General features: G+C 31.8%; 1 protein-coding gene across 1 annotated transcript; it reads left to right on the top strand.

Moving 5' to 3' along the window:
- Positions 1-1,425: 1,425 nt before the first annotated feature.
- Positions 1,426-19,289, top strand: LOC143257837 (lysine--tRNA ligase-like). The gene is given in 11 exon segments (XM_076516868.1): positions 1,426-1,607; positions 6,716-6,740; positions 8,199-8,381; positions 9,072-9,170; positions 10,234-10,326; positions 11,636-11,828; positions 13,036-13,200; positions 13,398-13,562; positions 17,752-17,877; positions 18,281-18,414; positions 18,973-19,289. Coding segments are annotated over 11 exon segments (1,476 nt in total). The 3' UTR covers positions 19,084-19,289.
- The last annotated feature ends 705 nt before the right edge of the window (positions 19,290-19,994 follow it).

Genomic DNA, 19,994 nt, shown 5'->3' with positions numbered 1-19,994 from the left:
AATACAGTAGAGCCAAACAATTAATGGAATTTGCCACTCAGTCATCTAGCTCAATAATGGATTACATTACATGAGACTTGTATAGTTTGAAGAATAAAAAACACTAACTTTCATACTTGAAACTAATGGATTAAGCTGAAAAACCTTGAATTAATTGAAAATTAAGAGAAATCATAATGTCAGTATTTTAATTACTGAGATAGTTGCAATAGTCAAAAACAGCTATGAGGAATAATTTATTATGTGACAGATACCATGTTAAAATCTCACAGCTCCATTCATCAGTTATTCTGACTGATAATAAAAGTAAGTGTCAGTAAATAATAATAAATAAATTTTAAAAATGTGTAATATTGGGGCATTAATCATTAATCTGGTTCACATAATAACAGTTTGTTTTTCTTGCAGTTGATATGAATAGCATTCCATTAATACTATGTCTGCCATTTTTCAGCCAAATGAATTATTGGGTGAAATGCCTCATCAGTTGTAAAATAGTAGATATGTATTTAAGATATTTTTACATATTCTATTTTTCCTTCATTGACAAGTTTTTAGAATTATATATGTTAATCCTGTTTAATAGGTGAGGTGTCGTGAAGAGGCTTTATGCCAATTTTGAAATATCCTATATATTTTCTAGTTTTATTTTCCCAAAATATTCTTGTTTATAATTTAACAAATTAATTCAAAAAAGTGTAAAGAAATCTATATTTATTACACTATGTAACAAAATTTTTACTTTTTCTTGTTCCTGGGCAGAAAGTGTTATTTCCCAATTGGTTATGCCTAAAGTAAATGGAAAAGACCTATTTTTCTTTTCAGACTTTGCTTTTGTGACCTGGGTAATGAATTTTTCAAATGTACCTATTTTTTCAGAACATTCCAGGTAGATTCAGTGCTGAGTAGCTGATAGAGAATTTTCTCTAACTTACAAGAATTTTCTAGAACGTTGTAGAACTTGAGAATTTTTAAGAACCTTTTAGAATTTTCTAGAACTTTCCATAGTAATATATATACAGGGGCTCAACACTTTTGCAAGTATTCTCCAGATGTATTTTGCAGTGTATGTGACAAATTTATCACAACAGATCAAGTTCTCTGTGGGAAGGCACAATATCAAGTGTGAGCCACTAGTGGACCTCCAAAGATGTTGTTCCCACCATTGCACTTAAAATTGGGTCTTATAAAACAATTTGTCACAGCTCTTGCTAAGGAGTCTGCAGCCTTCAAGTACCTTTGAGACTTCTTTCCTAAGCTGTCTGAGGCAAAGATCAAAGCTGGTGTCTTCATTGGACCACAAATAAAGAAGATCCTGGAGTGCACAGAATTACCCAAGAAACTCAGTCAGAAGGAAAAAAAGCTTGAGGCAGATTTGTTGCAGTGGTTCAGGGTTTCTTGGGCAATCACAAGGCCAAACGTTATATGGAACTTGTTGAAGCTCTGGTGAAGAACTACAGCAAAATGGGCTACAGAATGTTCTTGAAATTCCATATCCTTGATGCTCACCTTGATGAATTCAAGGAGGACATGGGAGCATACTCAGAGGAGCAAGGCATGCACTTCCACTGGGATATATTGGACTTTGAACGCCATTACCAAGCAGAGTATAACAAAAACATGATGAGAGACTATATTTGGGGGCTGATACATGAAAGTGATTTACATTACAGTTGCAAATCTCAAAAACTACTCACTTCTAAACATTTTTGAATAACTGTAGTATAAATATGTGTAAATCTTGATTCATATGTTGTTCTATTCAGACCTTATATAAATGAAAATGTGCAAATTTGCCCATTTTTACATAGAAATTAGGTTAATTTCTAAATTTCATTGTCCAGATCACAAAAGCAAAGTTTGAAGGGAATCATGGCCATTTTCTGTACTTTTACAACATAAGCAATTAAGAAATATCACATACTATCCAGGAACAAAATTTGTGTTACACAGTGTTATTGGTGCCCTATACAAATTTAACGTTGAAGCTTAATGATTATTTAATTACAGTCTATTGTATATTACAACTTAAATAATTATCCTAAGTACATTAATACATCTGTAATGAGTATTGTTTTTTATGCCTGCTAAACTTTAAGGCAGTTAATCACTACTCTTGAACTATTTTACATTTGTGATTATTAATAATTTATTTAGATTTTTAAAGTTAAATATTCTGATGAAATAGCTTTCATGGAAAATTCATGTCTAAGTTTTTGTATCAAAAAGGAAATGACAGTTTTTGTAGATTTTCAGCCACTATTTTTAAACTTGAATATGTACAAATAACTATTCTATAATTTCCCTACTCTTTCTGTAGTAAAGTGATCTTTTATGGTATTGTTGAAAAAGAAAATGAATCTGCTACTTACTGTTTAAAAGTTTATCATTTTATTATGGAGTTTCTTTAAAAAGTACACCTTATTTTAATTTTTGACTGACACCTTGATTATTTTTTCATGAATATTTTAAGCTTCGGTCTCAAGCAGTAGCTCAACTGAGGTTCAGGGGCATGACCCTTATCTTCATAAATGTAATGTATCTGTCTTTTTAAGGAGTTTATTAGGAATTACAACCACCTACAACCAAGAGAAGTGCTAGAGGATGTTACTGTTAGTGTTGCTGGTTGAATGCATGTTAAGCCAGAGTCTGGAACCAAGCTGATCCATGACCTGAGGGGTGAAGGAACTAAAATTCAAGTAGTGACTAATACAATGTAAGTTTTGAGGGTTATAGAATTATACTTAAACACAAAGTAAAAGGTTCCTATTTTAATTTCTTAATAATTATTATTCATAAAATTATATTTCTTAATTGATATAACCATAAATAAATGGATAAAATAACTGGTAAAAATGAAAACAAAATCTTGTGTTCCATATGATATTCAATTAGATAGAATAATCTGTAAATAAGAAAAAAGTAATATATCACTAACAAAATGTAGTTAAATATAATAACCAGTAAAAATGAAAATAAAATGTAATATATTACTTACAAGATGAAATTATTCCTGAGACATTTGAAACTTGTGTTCTCTAACTCTAAATTGTGTTGAAATATTAAATATTCTTGTAAAACTTCAATTTTTTTAAAGTTGTTTTCTAAAATACGTTGCCAACTTGGCGACTCAGCTACAGTTTTGACTTGTCAAATGTAAGCTATTAATAACTTGTAAGAATGCCAAGGAAATATGTTTGTGAATGGTACAGTGTCAAAAGCAATATACTGTTATATAAATATTACTCAGAGCTGTATTTTACATTTACTCAACTAAAATTTCATTTAAAACAATTACACAAAATGTATAATTTAAATTAGATTATTTTGTTAATACTTCAAAAACATGTAAGAACTGTCTATACTTTAAATATTTATAGTGAATTATCATAAATTCGAGGTGATTAATGATACTGCATTACAAATATAATTATTATAAAAATTCAAACTGGGATAGAACTAGTAAACAGGTCCATAAGAACCAAACACTGCATCTGTCATCATGTTACAAAACAAACATTGCATAATATATTGACAACAATGGATTAGTTATTCCTTGAAGTCTGTCCTTGCACCCCCACCCCAAAGGAAAGGAGGATATAAAAAGTTGAAACTCACAATTCATCTTTCAGGAGTTCATTTGTAGACTCTTCTTAAAGTCTCGTTAGGTTGTAGCTTCACTACTCACTAATACTCCTTTTTATCTGTACATTTATGACAGTGGTTCTTAACCTGGGTTCAGTCAAACCCCAGGGGTTTGGTGAGTCAGTCTCAGGGTTTCGGCAGAGGTCAATACACACACACTGTGTGTGTGTCTGTTCCATTCATCCCAATCGTATGATTCATGATGTCATGCTCCTCTTGGTCATCATTGGCTGCGGCTGATCACGTCACATCACTTGGCCTTAATATCTGTGCTGCAGGGAACTTTGTGCGCTTAGCCGTCGACTTGTGACTGTAGTGATCATGCATCATTTGTGATTTTTTTCCTAATCTTTCAATCCCTTCATATTAACTTTATCGAGCAAAAACAGAAAGTGGTCAGATGAATACGTACAATATGGATTCGCATGTATAACGGAACATGATGGGAGTCAGCGTCCTCAATGCATGATTTGCAATGCCAAGTTGAGCAATTCTAGTCTAGCACTGGCAAAACTAAGAAAACACTCCCTAAAGCTGCATGGAGATGGGAAATACAAGAACACAACGCTTGCTGAATTCAAGGTAAAGAGAGCCAGGTTCGATGAAAAGGCTATCCCATCAACAAACCAATCCTCACAGCATCGTATGAAGTTGCATACTTGATTGCAAAGCAGGGCAAACAACACACCATTGGTGAAGCACTCATAAATCCAGCTGCATTGAAGATGATGCTGGGAAAAACTGCTGAAAATATCCCCAATTCCTTTTTCAAGTGACACCATCAGCAGCAGAATAGATGACATGAGCGATGACATCTTGGCTCAGGTAGTTGCAGATCTTATTTCAAGCCAAGCAAAATTCAGCCTTCAATTTAACGAGACCACCAACATTTCCAATCTAACCCAGCTTGTTGTATTCATGCACTAAGTGAGCTAAGTGGAAGAAAAACGAGATAAAAGAAGATTTTTTATTTTGTAAGCCTCTTACAACAACAACTAAGGCAGCCAATGTGAAGAAACTTGTAAATGACTTCTTCAGAGACAATGATCTTTCATGGGATATGGTTTCTGCAGTTTGTCTGAACGGAGCTCCAGTCATGCTGAGACGAAACTCTGGTTTTGGTGTGCTGGTGAAAGCCAATGCACCACACATCAATGTAATGCACTGTGTTCTGTACAGACATGCATTGGCAACAAAAACCTTGCCTTCAAAACTGGCAGAAGTATTAAAAATTGTAGTGGAATGTGTGAACTTTGTGCAAAATAGTGCCCTGAAGCACCACATCTTCAAAGAGCTGTGTAATGAAATGGGCTCTGAATTCGAGGTACTTCTGTACCATTCTAACGTTCACTGGTTATCCCAGGGAAAGGTGCTGAATCGTGTTTTTGCCATGTGTGTGGAATTAGCCCTGTTTTTGTGAGAGCACCAACACTGTCATGCAGATTGCTTCGAAAATCTGAGTTCATTGTCATTTTGGGGTACATGGCCAATATCTTCAATGCTCTCAATCATCTCAATCAACAGATGCAGGGCGGTAGAGTCAACATCATTGAAGTGGAAGAAAACCTGAAGGCTTTTCAAAAAAGCTACCATTATGGAAACGATGAACAGAGAATGATAACTTTGCAAACTTTCCCCTGCTGGACGATTGTGTAAGTAAGATCGAAGATGTGTCTGAAATCTGAGACATTTCTGTACCCGGGGAACTGAAGCAAGCTATTGCCATGCACTTAGATGAGCTTGCAAAGTCTCTCGACAGATACTTCCCTACCAGAGAGTCATATCCAGCATGGGTGAGACAGCTGTTCACATTTAGTGTTGCGACAACAGATGTCAATGATGAATCCCTCGACGAAATCATTGAACTTTAGCAGAGCCAGATTCAACAGCAACTTTTCAGAATAACAACACTCTCAATGTTTTCCTGTCACCAAATTGTAGCATACCCACATATTACTAAGAAAGCCCTTGAGATACTCATACCATTTATTACAACGTATCTTTGTGAGCAATGCTTTTCGAGGATGGTAGACATAAAAACAAAGAAAAGGAAAAGACTTTGTTGCAAAAATAATATGAGAGTGGCACTTGCCAAGGTGAAGCTGCAAATTTTTGAACTTGTCTCTGAAAGGCTACAGCAAAAGTCACATTGATTTGCAGTAAATATTTGTTCAGTTATGTTTTTCTTTTTGTGTGAAATTCATGTTTTATTGGTTTTGTTCTTTGAGCACAGTGATATTGTGTGTAACTGATGCATGGTTCATTTTGTGCACTAATGAAATATCTACTTATGTTTTGAATTTGAAAAATCATATTTTATTTTTCCAATTACGAAGGGTTCAGTGAATGCAAGTATGAAACTTTAGGGGTTCAGTACCTCCAACAAGGTTAAGAACCACTGATTTATAAATACAGAGTGTTCGGAAAGTCACTGTGCAGTTTGAAAGCAGCGATAACAGCATTCATTCAGTCTATTTCAAGCAAGCAACTGATAGTGATGTTTAGAAACAAAATAAGAAGGATCCAAGCCTGTATTGATGCCAATGTGGTCACTAATAACATTGTTTATTATTGTCATTCATATTTACCTCTTGTATTCTATATTGAAACATGTCTGTTGATAAATATATAAGTGCACAGTGACTTTCCAAACACCCTGTACATCCTAAACTTCTTTAATTCCATTATTACTAGAATAGTTCTCCCTCAATGCTTTGAGTGACTGGCTCTTTTCTTCCATCATGTTATTAAATGTCTTCACACTTATATTAAGCATAAATCCCAAATTCTGAAAAACACAAATGTATGACTTTTCATTTAGTTAAATGTTTATTTCACAAGAAGTTGATGAAGTTACTAATCAGTTAATCCAAGACATATGAACTAATCTTTTTTCCAATTTAAAATGATGTGTTTCCTTTGCTATTCTTACGTGTAACATTTTATCCTTAAATTTTAAGTGTATCTACTACATTTCTTTTTTTGTCATCCAGGTAACAAGTAATATATGACTACAAACACCTGTTTTGATAAGTTTGTTGATGCTTTCTTTTTTGTATATTTGATTCAGGAAACTCATGGGACTTGGTGAAAAAGCAAGACAATTGTATTTGTGAAATGGACAGTTCTCTTGTTTTTATTTGGTTCTTCCCACTTTGCTTTACACTTGATAAAGTTGTCACCCATTCTCATGGGATGAAGAACATTAGAAAGGAATAGATTAAGTTTATTATTTTTATGTCTTGAGATTATTGTATGCAGTGGTTCAATTAAACATTTGGTATTTTGCTGCTACAAACTTGTAGTTCTTACCTAACTGTATTGCAATGTATTTAACATCACATACATTACCAGACAAATAGTTCTTGTGATTAGCAGCATAAGCCCAGTTTACTATTAGGTCTTCCTGATGAGGTTCACCAAAAACGATTTTACTTGATTTATTTATTTTGGTTTTTACAGGTAGAAATGGCTCGTTATTAATTCAGAGATTGGTGTATGCACTTAAAGTATTTTACACTATTGCTAACAACAAGCTCTAAATCTTTTCTAATTTGTGTACTTCAGTTTAACAATTTTTATTATTTACTAATTAAAAGAAGTTCTTCTTATGCAATTTAAAAAACTTCCTCTTTTGGATTCATTAAAATTTTCCTGAGCAAGATATTTTAATGCTTTTCCTTAATTTTTAAAACCTTACTGCAATTACAGCTTCATTGGTTGAAAATAATTGTTTTTATTTGATTATATAGGAAATGTGTGATATGAAAATGAACAAAATAAGGATATGCAGAAATATTCAACTTAAAAATGTCATTTTTTTATAAAAATGCATAATAAATTTTTAACAGACACCTTCCTATATTACTAACTACTACCCCTCAAAATGGATTCCAATATGTTGTGAAGGGATATTTCAGAAAAGATTTTGTACTTTCAGTTTGAGGTGATCTGTAAAGGGTAGAAGAAGATTCTGGTGGTTGAGAGGGTTCAACCCTAACACATCTCTTTAGCCTTGAATTCCTGTAGATAGGCAGCTATGGGGTAGCCATCCAGCATCAGTTGGATGGTCCTGTTGGGCTAGGGTCAAATGATTATCGATGTTGGACATTTGCATAAGATGGATTTTGTTTCTTATCTTGTTCTTTGGATGAACCCCTGGTGTTGCTGCAGTGTCCTTGTATGACATTGTAGTGCATCCTCTTGTAGGGATCCATTATTCTATTTATTATGGGTACACCAATCCAAGAAAAAAAAAAGAACTGAAAGAGAAACATGTTACTGGAAAGTGACCAGGCATGGATGACTTTTTGGTACAGTCATCATTACAGTTGGATTCCATTCCTCAATTTCTCATTCTTCATTCATTATCTGAGAAATCCTCAGAAGAGATATCTTCCTTTTTTCTTTCAAAAGAGATTAGAGGGACTTGCTGGCTTCCCAAAATAGTCAGAAAGTTCCACTCTGGCAAAAGTTTGATAGAAACATCTATGTCACAAGACACCAAACTCCTCCTGACTTTGAAGGTCATTGTGAATACTCTCTCATACTAGTTTGAATTCCTCAAGAGGAAGTTTTGTGTGTTGAGGGATTTAAAGAGCACTCCTGAGTTAAAGAGCCTTGCTGGTTTCACCAGACAACCTTCTCTTGCCAACCCAGTGCAGGTTCCGACAATAACACTGCACAGTGGACCACCTGCTTCAACTGGAAACATCACTTGGAAAAGTCTTTCTCAAGTGACATTTTGTTTCCATATTCATTGACCTTGAGAAGGATTACAACACTACGTGGAGGTACAGTGTTTTTTGAGATCTCCACTTGTGGGTTGTGTGGCCATTTACCCACTTTTACCCAAAACTCTTAATGGACAATAGGTTCCAAGTCTATGTCTGCTTGATGTTTTGCCATTCTTTTCCACAGGAACTTGAAGCCACTTAGGGCTGTGTCTTGAGTATTACAGTTTTCAGCATGGAGATTAATGCTATCACTGCACATGTTCCTCCTACCATTGTAAATAGGTTCTATATCAACAACTTTCACATCTCATGTGAGTTATTGAGTATGAGGTTTATTGAGTGTTAACTTTAGACTGCCCTCAATTGTTTGTTGAAGTGGACCACAGCAAATGGTTTAAATTTTCTTTCTCTGAAACCATTTGCATGCACTTTTGTCACTGAAGGGCTATTCATCCTGATCTGTATCTCCATGTTGGTGAGAGTGTCACTCTACTTCTCTCCTTGGCAGAGTTATTGGGTACATTTTTTACAGTAAGGTTTCCTTCATTCCATGCATCAAACAGCTGTGTATCAAGTCTACTAGGGCACTGAACATCCTCGGTCTCTTCCTATTCCTAGGGAGCGAATCAATGTTCTGTGCTACACACACGTGCACACATACACAATGTATGTATATCTCGCTCTCATTAGATGCAAACTGGACTATGGGACTTTGAGCAGCAGTTATGCCAGACCTATGGCTGTGATGGTGTTGGTTCCACATCAGATGACTCTGTGAACTCTGCCATGGTATGTTGTAGCTTGGGTGGTAACAGGATCCATTCTGTAGTTTCTATGTTCATTGTCGAGTTGTATGGCTCTATTCCATGTCAGTTGTCAGTCGATTTGGAATCAGCAATGTGTTAACAAGTGTTTCTAGATCATTCTTATCATTGCTCTTTTAGCATTTTGTTTCCATAAGGATCAAACGGAGAAAGTTGTCCTGGCTAGGCTGTGCATTGGTCATAGTTTCTTAACTCATCATTTTCTTTTATCTGGAACTGATTCACCAATGTTTGGCCCTTGTAACATTAAAGTAACAATAGCCCACATTTTACTGTCATACTGTTGTTACAACATTGAATGATGGCACCATTGTAGACATGTTTTAATCACGGGTTTATCCCTGATGCTGGATAGTGTCATTGGTGATGGTGACACTGTCCACCTTACTCTTGTTTTTAAATTTTTTATAGGTCATTGTCCTGTTTAATTCTATTTATGAGCTTTCTTTAGTTTTACCTTGATTCATTTTAACATTTTATAATGATTTTACTTTTGTTTCTTTTAATATTTGTTTGGCACAGATAGCTCAAATGTTAACACCAGTATTTACCAAACAACAGTAACAACTAACTGCTATCACCAAAACCTGCAGTGCATGTTTATTATTAAAAAGTAAATATATTTGTTAATTATCAAATTAAACATTAACATCCAACAACTAAGAATTGTTTAATGGCTTCAAAAAAGATTATTAATAACGTCTAAAAAAGGATTTACATAAAGTGTTTTATGGGTTTGTTTGCCATATTTATAGATTTTATTCTTCAGAAGAAGAACTTACCAAAGTGAATGCCAAGCTCAAGAGATGTGATATAATTGGTGTTAAAGATAGAAGAAATATATGGGATATCATTGAAGATGTGTAAATGCAACTGAACTTTTGTTTTTCAAATAAAATTCCACCTTTTCAATGTTTGTACATAGACTTCAGTATAAACTAATTTGGTTTAAATAATATTAAAAAGTAATAACCTTGATTTCTAATTCTAAAGAAGGATAAACAATTTTTCCTGCAGGATAAACCAAGAAAGGAGAACTGAGTATCATCCCAACATGTATGGAACTCTTGTCACCTTGTTTACACATGCTGCCTCATTTACATTTTGGTCTAAAAGATAAGGTAAGTGAGAATTGGTGTAACAAGCTAATGGCATGTCAGTAATAAGATTTTTATCAAACTTGAAATAAAATTGCAACTATATTTTTAAATCCAGATTAATGGTCAGAATATTTTTTTATACAGCTAAAATAAGGTAACTAGGAAGTATTGAGAGTCAGAATGTGGTTATAAAAATTAATATGGCATATTAGAATAATAAAATTTATAAATCAGGATCAGTACAAAGTGAACTTTTAAACTTTTAATCAAAACATGAAATAATTTGAGTTGATAATGAAAAGGTTCATGAAAGCTATCTGAAGGGGTCACCTGATGTAACCACTCACACCATTATATGGTAGTGTGTTGTCTATCAGTCAGTCAGTAGACTTTAAAATTACATCACTAGAATGATGCTTAATGTTGCAATTTGTACTATGATGATGTCACTTAAACCTGCACATACCATGAATTACGGGAAGAATTACACACACTATAGGCCACAGTGCATCATGACATGCGAACTTCAAAAGCTGGAAATAAAAATACTTGTTATTCTTAACTTTGGTTTTTTTAATATATTTTGTGTTGAGATTATATTATTGAGTTAGAAGTTTGGTTTTCAATTGTATGGTTTCTAAAAGTCCAGACCCCAGACCAAACATCTTTCATTTATGAATTTAATCTGTTCAATTTATGAGAGATGTAATAATTACTAGTATTGTTAAAAATCCTCATATTAACATTTGGGTTATTGTTAATGTAAAAGAAAATATTTGTTACAGGATGTTAAAAGCATTACTTTGGAGAAAATGATGAAGTTCTTTACTGAATCTCTAAACATAGCCTATAACAGAAGTCTGATAAATTGAAAAGTATAGTTTTTAAAAAAAAGATATATTTTTATGCTATAGCTGATTTTTAGCCAGTGCATACCATCTAATAGAATGGCACCCAGTTATTGTTCAAGTACAAACTTTCAGCTAATAACTGTGTTGTCTTTTGTCTGATTTGAGACCCAATTACAGTTTTAGACTCAAAAAGTTGAACTTTCAACTGATGTATCTCACTACACTGAACTTCTCAGATACATTTACTATAATCCTGCCTCAAAGAATTTCAGTTAGACAATAGGTTGGTATAGATCCTGATGAGTAGTAAAATCAAATTGGATGTATGCACACTTCACACTTGGTATTACTGGCACACAACAATATAGCTAATAAGAAGGGAAAAAGGATCTGGTAGATTCATTTAATTCTATCAAAGGGAATTTCAAGTGCTATAGCTGTCAAAGATTCCCACTTGTTTTTTCTTTCCTTAAAAATAGACTACTCTCTGAAACAATGTGAAATTAAACTTTAAGTAAATTCTTAAAATCAAATATCTATCATTGTTTCTACAGGTGGAAACACACATAATGAATATGATTGCAGGTGGAGCCAGTGCAAAGTCAATTGTTACTCATCACAATGAATTAGACATGGATCTTTACATTATAGTTGCTCCAGAACTTTTTCACAAAATAAGAATGTCTATTTTGTTGAAAAACTATTGTTTTTAGAAATATGTGCTTTGTTCATTATTTTCGTCCTAAATTACTGTTGTAAATTATTTAAGTACAAAGTTAAGTAAGACATTTTATGTCTCAAATCAAAATGTTTGAGATCTTTATTTTTATCATATCATACATTATAATGGTATCAAAAATAAAAGTCATATTGGAGATGTATTTTAAAGCATGTAAAATGAAATATATTTATGATCTGGCTTATTTTATTATAGAAATTTAGCAATTATATGATATCTTTGTGTAATAATTTATTGTTACCAGAATGTAGACACAACTACACCAAGCTCACGTGCAAAAGGTGATGCTATGATGTATCAGTATTATTGCTTTATGTCAAAAATTCTGATATTTCACTGAACATGTTTAAGCTAACTGTTTACAACACAGATAGTACAATATGGTGTAAGTATATAATGGAAAAGAAATTATGAAATTTCCACATTTTATCTTAATTTGTACAACAGTAAAGAATTTGATATTTTAAATTATCATTATAAATAAAGGAACTGTTATTGTTAAAAAGTATAAAGGGTCCACATCCCAGAGAATATGCTTCTAATATTCTGTAATAAAGTGAATAATCTTGAGCTGCCAAGGATTCCACTTAGAAATGACTAGAATAAATTTTGATCAGGTTATAAAATATTAATAAATATTTTGTATAAAATAAAGTAAATTTGCAAGGTAATTATTCTTGTGCATGTTTCCTTATAGCAAAGTCACATCGGGTTATCTGCTGAGCCCACTGTGGGGAATTGAACCCCTCATTTTAGCGTTGTAAATCCATAGACTTACCTCTCTACTAGTAGGTTGTGTATTGTCACATCTGGAAAGAACAACTAGTACATGACTTTTGAGCTATTGCTTATAAAAGCTTTTTGTATTCTTGGGTGTACCTTACTTTTGAAAGTAAACTGGCATCCCCATTAACCTTATTGCCAAAGGACAAAATATATATGAATGACATATTTAGCACAACAGTTTATGTATTACTTTATCCCACAATCTGGAAATAAATAATACTTACTTTTTATTTTAAAAGTTATTACACAACTTAAGACTTGACCCCAAGTAATATACTTTAAAAATTTCAAATTATTGAGCCTGGACTACAAAATTCAATTTAGTTGCTATTTTAATTTATTATTATTTTATTTAGATGCTGGTTGTTGGAGGCATTGACAGGGTGTATGAAACTGGCCGACAGTTTAGAAATGAAGGCATTGACTTAACACACAATCCTGAATTTACTACATGTCAGTTTTATATGGCCTATGCAGATTATAATGATCTCATGGAGTATTCAGAAACTGTGATTTCAGGTATTTCTAGATCTCTGAGGAAATAAGAGTAATTTGTTTTCAGTTCCAAAGTAAAATTATCATTATCTTTATTCTTCATGTGACTTCAGAATAGTTTTATTTCAATTCAATAAAATAGAAATAGATCATTATGCTTTTTATTTAATTTCATGTGCATGTTCTCTAGAATGTAAGTAATATTTTGTTGTCTTTTCTAGGAATGGTAGAGTCATTTACTGGTTCTTTCAAGCTAACTTATCCTGATGGTTGTGATGGTGAACTGGTGGAGATTGACCTTACACCTCCTTTCTGCTGGGTGAACATGATCTCAGAATTGGAGGAAATGTTAGGTATCAAGCTTCCAAATCCTAAAGACCTAGATGGTTGAATTTTTATACTTGTTCTTTGAATTAAATTATTGGCATCTGATTGATTTTAAAGCAAAATTTACCAAAAGTTATATTAAATTTATTTTCAGCTCATTATTATTAATTTTTTAGATGGATGTTTTAACAAACTGTGCATAAAAATGTAAAAGAATTTATGTTATATACACATTTCTTTTGTATTTTGTGTTAATGTGTATTTGATAAAATTCATTGTTAACTTTTTTAATTTTATGTGTACTTTTTGTTTTTTAAATATTTCTAGTTTGGTATATCACTTGTGAAACTTTAATAAATTGAAACAAATAAACTATCAAAATTCTGAAGAAAACTTTATTATATGTATTTCAATGGGAACTAGTGGTACTACAGTTTTTGAAATATAAGTTTTGCTTTATTGAATATGATAAATTAAAAATGGCAGGTTTTCAATTGCTAATTTACTTATTAATCTTCTTTTTAGGTGAAAATATATGGATGAGAAATCAAAGATCTTAAAGTATAATTTGAGGCTTCAGTTCTAATTTTCAAATACCAGTTATTTTAAACATTATGTTCTTCATTATAGACAGTAGATTGGAAATTCAGATGAAGGCCATGTATTGTTTTAAATCTGTTATTGAATAGTTGTTTTGATTTTGTATTTTTTGTACTGTGTTATAATGCAACCATATTTTATCTAACCTGTGGGATAAACATGGAGTAGAATGCTCTCACAACCCAGGACAACAGCCAGGTTTGTGGCTGTTGTTGTGGTGGATATTAAAAATCATATTAGTCTTTCTAATAATTTGAAATTACATAATATATTTCAGCAATGATAGAAGACACACTTTATATTCAATTAACAGTTTTTCTATTAAAAAGAGGCATATAATGCCCTAAGAAAAAATGATAAAATATTATTAAAGAGAACTAATGCATTAGAGCTAAGTTCTTTTCTCGGTTTTGGCTGAAGTAAGTTTTTAAAAAATATAACTTAATCATGAGAGTCAGTTGGGTCAGTCCATTCTACTTTTTATATAATTTATGTTATTGCATTGTCAAAAAAATCCTACTGGGTGAAATAGTTTGGAACTTCAGAAGAACTTTATATGGGCTTCTACAAATAAAACATTGTATTTGTATGTATACAAATTGAAAACATTACATTGAAACTAAAAAAATTAAAAATTATTTTTCCATTACCAGTACTTCTATTTAGTTTTAAGTTAATTAATGTTTTATAGTTGATGATTTTTGTTACCACAAGTACTGCCTTGTAATAATAATGACACACATTGAATACTGTTAATGATTTTTATCTCTACAACTACTTTCATGTCAAATGATAATATACTGTTGAATTCTCTTTGAGTTCAGCTTTAAAAAAAAATAGCTAAAGTTTTATCCCACAGATAACTGGATGGAAAAGGTTCAAATCTATTTACATCAGTGTAAAAAAGCTTGTCTTACCAATAAGTGTATAGTTTCTTAATATGTAAATCAATCATATTTTCTATAAGGTAAAGAAAGGATCAGAATAGAAAGTTTTTGTGTTTGTAAACAGTTATGAATAAACCAGAGATGTAGAAATATTTTGTAGTTAGTATCATTTTGACATTAATTTTGCTCAAGATTATTTTTCATGTTTAAATGTCTTCTTGGAAACTACATGAATACTTTTCTATAACAAGACATCAAATGAAGTTATGTGAAGCAAATACAGTGAGCAGTGACAAATTATTTTTCATTAAATATAGTGTTATATTTATAATAATCAAAAATACACAAATAAAACAACTCTATTTATTGAAAAAAAAATTGTTACAAAAAGTTTTGGGTGCTGCAGGTTGTGAGGAGAATGTCATTGCCTTGCAGAAGAATTTGGATTAGTTGGTGAATAAATGGTAAATGGTTTTTATTATTACTAAATAAATGTTAATGCTTATGGGGTATCACAATTAGAATAATCGGAACAGTGTTATGGAAGAAACATATTTCAGTGTACTGGTTGATTCTTAAGCTGTACAAGCAATCTGCTGTCACTAGTGGCAGAGGAAATTGGATTTTAGGTTGATTCTAAGGAAATACTGAATACAGATCTAAAGAGGTTATTATATCTTTGCATAGTTCATTGGTTAGGCCAGATCTGGAGTATAGTGGTCAGTCTTGGATCCATTACCTCAAAAAGGACACTGAATTATTGAAAAGTGTGTTCAAAGAACAGATACTTGTGTGATACCTGGGATGTAATCTTTATATAAGGAAAGGTTTATATTTCTGAACTTTTATATCTTTGGAAAAAAAAGAGCAGTTACAGGGGATCTGATTGAAGCATTTAAAGTTAAGTCCATGTTAATGCATTATCTGTTTTATATTTAATAGTGAGATGGGTAAGCCTAGGGAACAGAAATATACATTTTAACAAGGAAAAAGTCATATTTGGTTAACACAGTTTCATGTTTTATAATAAGGTTATTGGCTTCTGGAACAGGTTGATTTCAGGTGTTGTGAGTGTAGTTAATTTAAGGCAGTTTAAGAAAAAGCTTTAAAAGATCTTGAATAATGAGTGCTGGACTTTCTTCCTTTCCTCTTATTTATTTATAAAGAGTTTGATTTATTAAAAAAAGACCCTAAATGGATCAAAACATCCTTTATTGTCCTTTAATGTTTTGTATAAATTCAATCTTGATCAAAAATATTGTTGTCATAAATCATGCTACAGTGCTTGACATAGATAATTTTGTTATCACTTTCAAAGAAAAAACTTTATATTTCATCTGTTATTTTCTGTAACAAAGCTTGTAGATGTTCAGTATAGTTGACTGATCTCCTAACAACATTAAAAATTAAGAAATAAATATAAATTCTGCTTCTTTCATTTTATAATGACAATGGATTATTATATGAAAACATATATATTTAGACTAAATAGGTTAAATCTCATAATATTATACATTTATATATATCATTATTTTGGCCTTTCAGCCATGCCTGGCTAATAATACAGAAGTTACAATATGCACTCTTGTTAAAATATCCAATAATGCAAAACTGACCTTTCGTCTTTACAAGGTGACTCTGTCTTTGTTGTGTTTTAGTACACTTGTATTTTGTAATATAGCCCATCAAGGCCAGATGGGTTAAGGTGCTTGATTCGTGATCTTAGGGTCACGGGTTCGAATCCTTGTCGCACCAAACATGCTCACCCTTTCATCTGTGGGGGCATTATAATGTAACAGTCAATCCCACTATTTGTTGATAAACGAGTAGCCCAAGAGTTGACAGTGGGTGGTGATGACTAGCTGCCTTCCCTCTAGTCTTACATTGCTAAATTAAGGATGGCTAGCACAGATAACCGTCATGCAGCTTTGTGCGAAATTCCAAAAAAAAACAACAGTTTTGTAACATACAGCCGTATTTTAATTAATGTATATTATATATGTATATAGGTTAATACTATTTAGAAATGAGTTTTTAAATTTGTTTTTCTTAAAACATAAATAGTAAATAAAGAAAGTAAACAATTATCTCTTCCAGCTACAACCTTTGTACTTAGTTGCTGCTTAACATAGTTTGCTAATCCTTTTTAAAACTTTGCATGTGGAGGATATAAAACAAAATAAATTTTAATGTTTTATATATACAGTTGAGTAACTAAAAAATCATAAATTACTATATCAGTACCGTAGAATTTCATTACAGCACATGAAACTTAGTAATTAATCTGTATTTCTGTCTAAAATATGAAATTTCTTGCTGACTACAAATATAATCTACTTGCTTGAAATCTTGGTTCAAAAGAACAAGATGTTCTTTGAATACATTGAAAGGGCTGATAAAACCACTAAGGGGACATTCTGAGCTTTTGAATGGTTATTGACATGTCATATATTTATGTATATAAGGGACTATTTCCAAAAATGTAAAGAGGTGAGTGGGATCACTGTTTCATTCAGCACATAAGCCATATCTTAGTGAAAATATAAGGCATGAGGTTTGTATATTGTATTCAAGTTTGTCAATAGCAGTAATTTGACTTAATAATTTGTACAAGTTTTATCAAATATAGAAGAGAAAAATATGAATTATTTCTTCATGAGAGTTGTGATCATATGATGAACTATTCTTTATTAATAATAAACGTCTTGTATCATTTTTGGAAAATGTTAAACTTCAGACTAAGTTTTGTCATTCCTCCTAGAATGCGTAATTTTAGGAACATGTAGGTTTGAACTATTTATCATGAAAAAAGAGGTGTGTAATGTTTATATTGAGTTGAATGATCCTGTTGTCCAGAGGGAAAGATTCAAGCTGCAGGCCCAGGTTAGCCTAATCTTTCAGCAAATACCACATCTAAAATTGAACACAGATTTTTGTTCTGAAATCTATTCTTGTAAATGAATTGCAAATCTTTCTAAATATTCTATATTTATTTTCTGTTTCAAATTACACTTTTTCCAGTTTTTTGTGTTTAGGAAAATCACTGTTGTTTGAGAAATATATATATGTTACATAAAACAGAAAAATCAAATAAATTAACTGGTGTGCATGTGAATATGGTTCAGTATTAAAAATAACAAAAAGATTATTTTGATACCAAAACCAAGCAGAGAATGAAACTTTCATCATAAATTAAAGTGGGATTTTACCATTGACCAAATTTTATCTGTTTTGTTTATTTTAACTATAACATAGTTCTTTGTTAACTGGTTTTGATTTGATAATTGTAGGAGGAGATGATGAAGCTCAGATGATTGATGAAAACTTTTGCACTGCTCTGGAATATGGATTGCCCCTAACAGCTGACTGGGGCTTAGGAGTTGATCACATGACTATGTTACTTACTGATTCCAACAATATCAAGGTAGTGTTTGTCAAGAAATTATATGAATTGTGGCAACATTTAGATTTTCTTTTTGAAATTATTTCAAAAGAAGAGATATGTAATTATTTATACTATTGCTGTGCTTAACCTCTGTGCTTGGTTGTCTTACTCTGTGGAAAATATTTTGTGAGGAATGAATGCTACAATTTACAAATTTACTTTATAAAACATAGGAATAGGTCATGGTTTAGTGGTTAACAAGCTGAACTGTGAATATGGCTCACATCTTGTTACTGAGATGTCCTGTTCCTCACCTTAGGGTTGTGAGTATCTTATGAGAAGAGTGGTTCAATTAAACTATTCAAATCGAATAGCTGAAAAGTTGATAATGAGTGCTGTTTGCTAGCTATCAGTTAATAACTGCAAACAGCCAGTGAAGATAGCCCTTTATAAACATAGCTCAAATGGTTGGAGGTCAATAACCTTTGATATTGATTTCCAAGTTACTTAAGTTTCATATGAGTTAATATAATAATTATTCCCCCATTTTTGTAAACTAGACTTTAAGAAATGTTTTATTATTTTATATGCATACAGGAAGTACTGTTTTTCCCTGCAATGAAACCTGATGTTCCCAAGAAGCCAAAACAAGATCCAGATCAAGATCAGAATGTAGTCAACAGCCGTAAAGTAGCATCACATTCTTAACTTGCATAGGTTGCCTGGGTCATTACATGCAAAAACAAAATTATAGTGTTTTGATTATACTGATCTAGGAAAAATGCTTTACGTCTTCAAAAAGAGGTTAAACTTATTTTAATTTTGTTTTTGGATGCATAAATGAAATTATTTCACTGATTTACTGTGCTCAGATGTACAAGACATTTTGTATTTAGAACTATTAACTCCAAACTGTCAGTTTCAATTGATATGTAACATTTTTTTTATAAAAAGTCCTTTGACTTGATATCTTGAAGAGATTTTCTCTACTCATTATTTTTTTTGAATTCCTGTTGAGAGACAGAGAGGAGATAGTCTTTTCTTTTGTCTTATATGCATCACTTTTTTTTAATAATGAATCAAATCCTGATTGCTTTATCTTTGCAATTTACTTATGTTGTATTGAACTAGGTACCTGTAATGTTATGAATAAATGAAATGTATGTGTTGTTATGATTTCAGCCATTTTCAGTTCATTTTTTTTCACACAATAACAATTACTAAGTTTCCATAGAAACAAAATTCTATAATTACATATTCTTTATTACTTAATTAAAATCAGTTGAGAAATGAACTAAGTTAAAGAACAACAGCATTGAATAAACATTTGAACACAAAACGTTTGTGTTTATTAAAGAATCTGTGATATGTATGTGTATATATGTGGCTTTCCAAACTCAATATGAAAGAAAATGGGTGCACAAGCATCACAAATTTCACTTCTGGAAGACGCAGTTATACAATTAAAAAACAAAGAAAAGTAACAGCATATTTCTCTTCATTTCAGTAGGATGAGTGATGTGAGAAGCAGATGGATTTGTAGTGAAAATAGACAGATTTATATGTAAGTAAAATAAAATAATATTTGAGAGCAATGTCTGATGTACAATACTTGCTTG

The sequence above is a fragment of the Tachypleus tridentatus genome, chromosome 7, assembly GCF_004210375.1.
Source record: "Tachypleus tridentatus isolate NWPU-2018 chromosome 7, ASM421037v1, whole genome shotgun sequence".
NCBI lineage: Eukaryota > Metazoa > Arthropoda > Merostomata > Xiphosura > Limulidae > Tachypleus > Tachypleus tridentatus.
Note: the sequence above shows the minus strand (reverse complement) of the source record. Positions and strands in the feature narration are given on the sequence as shown.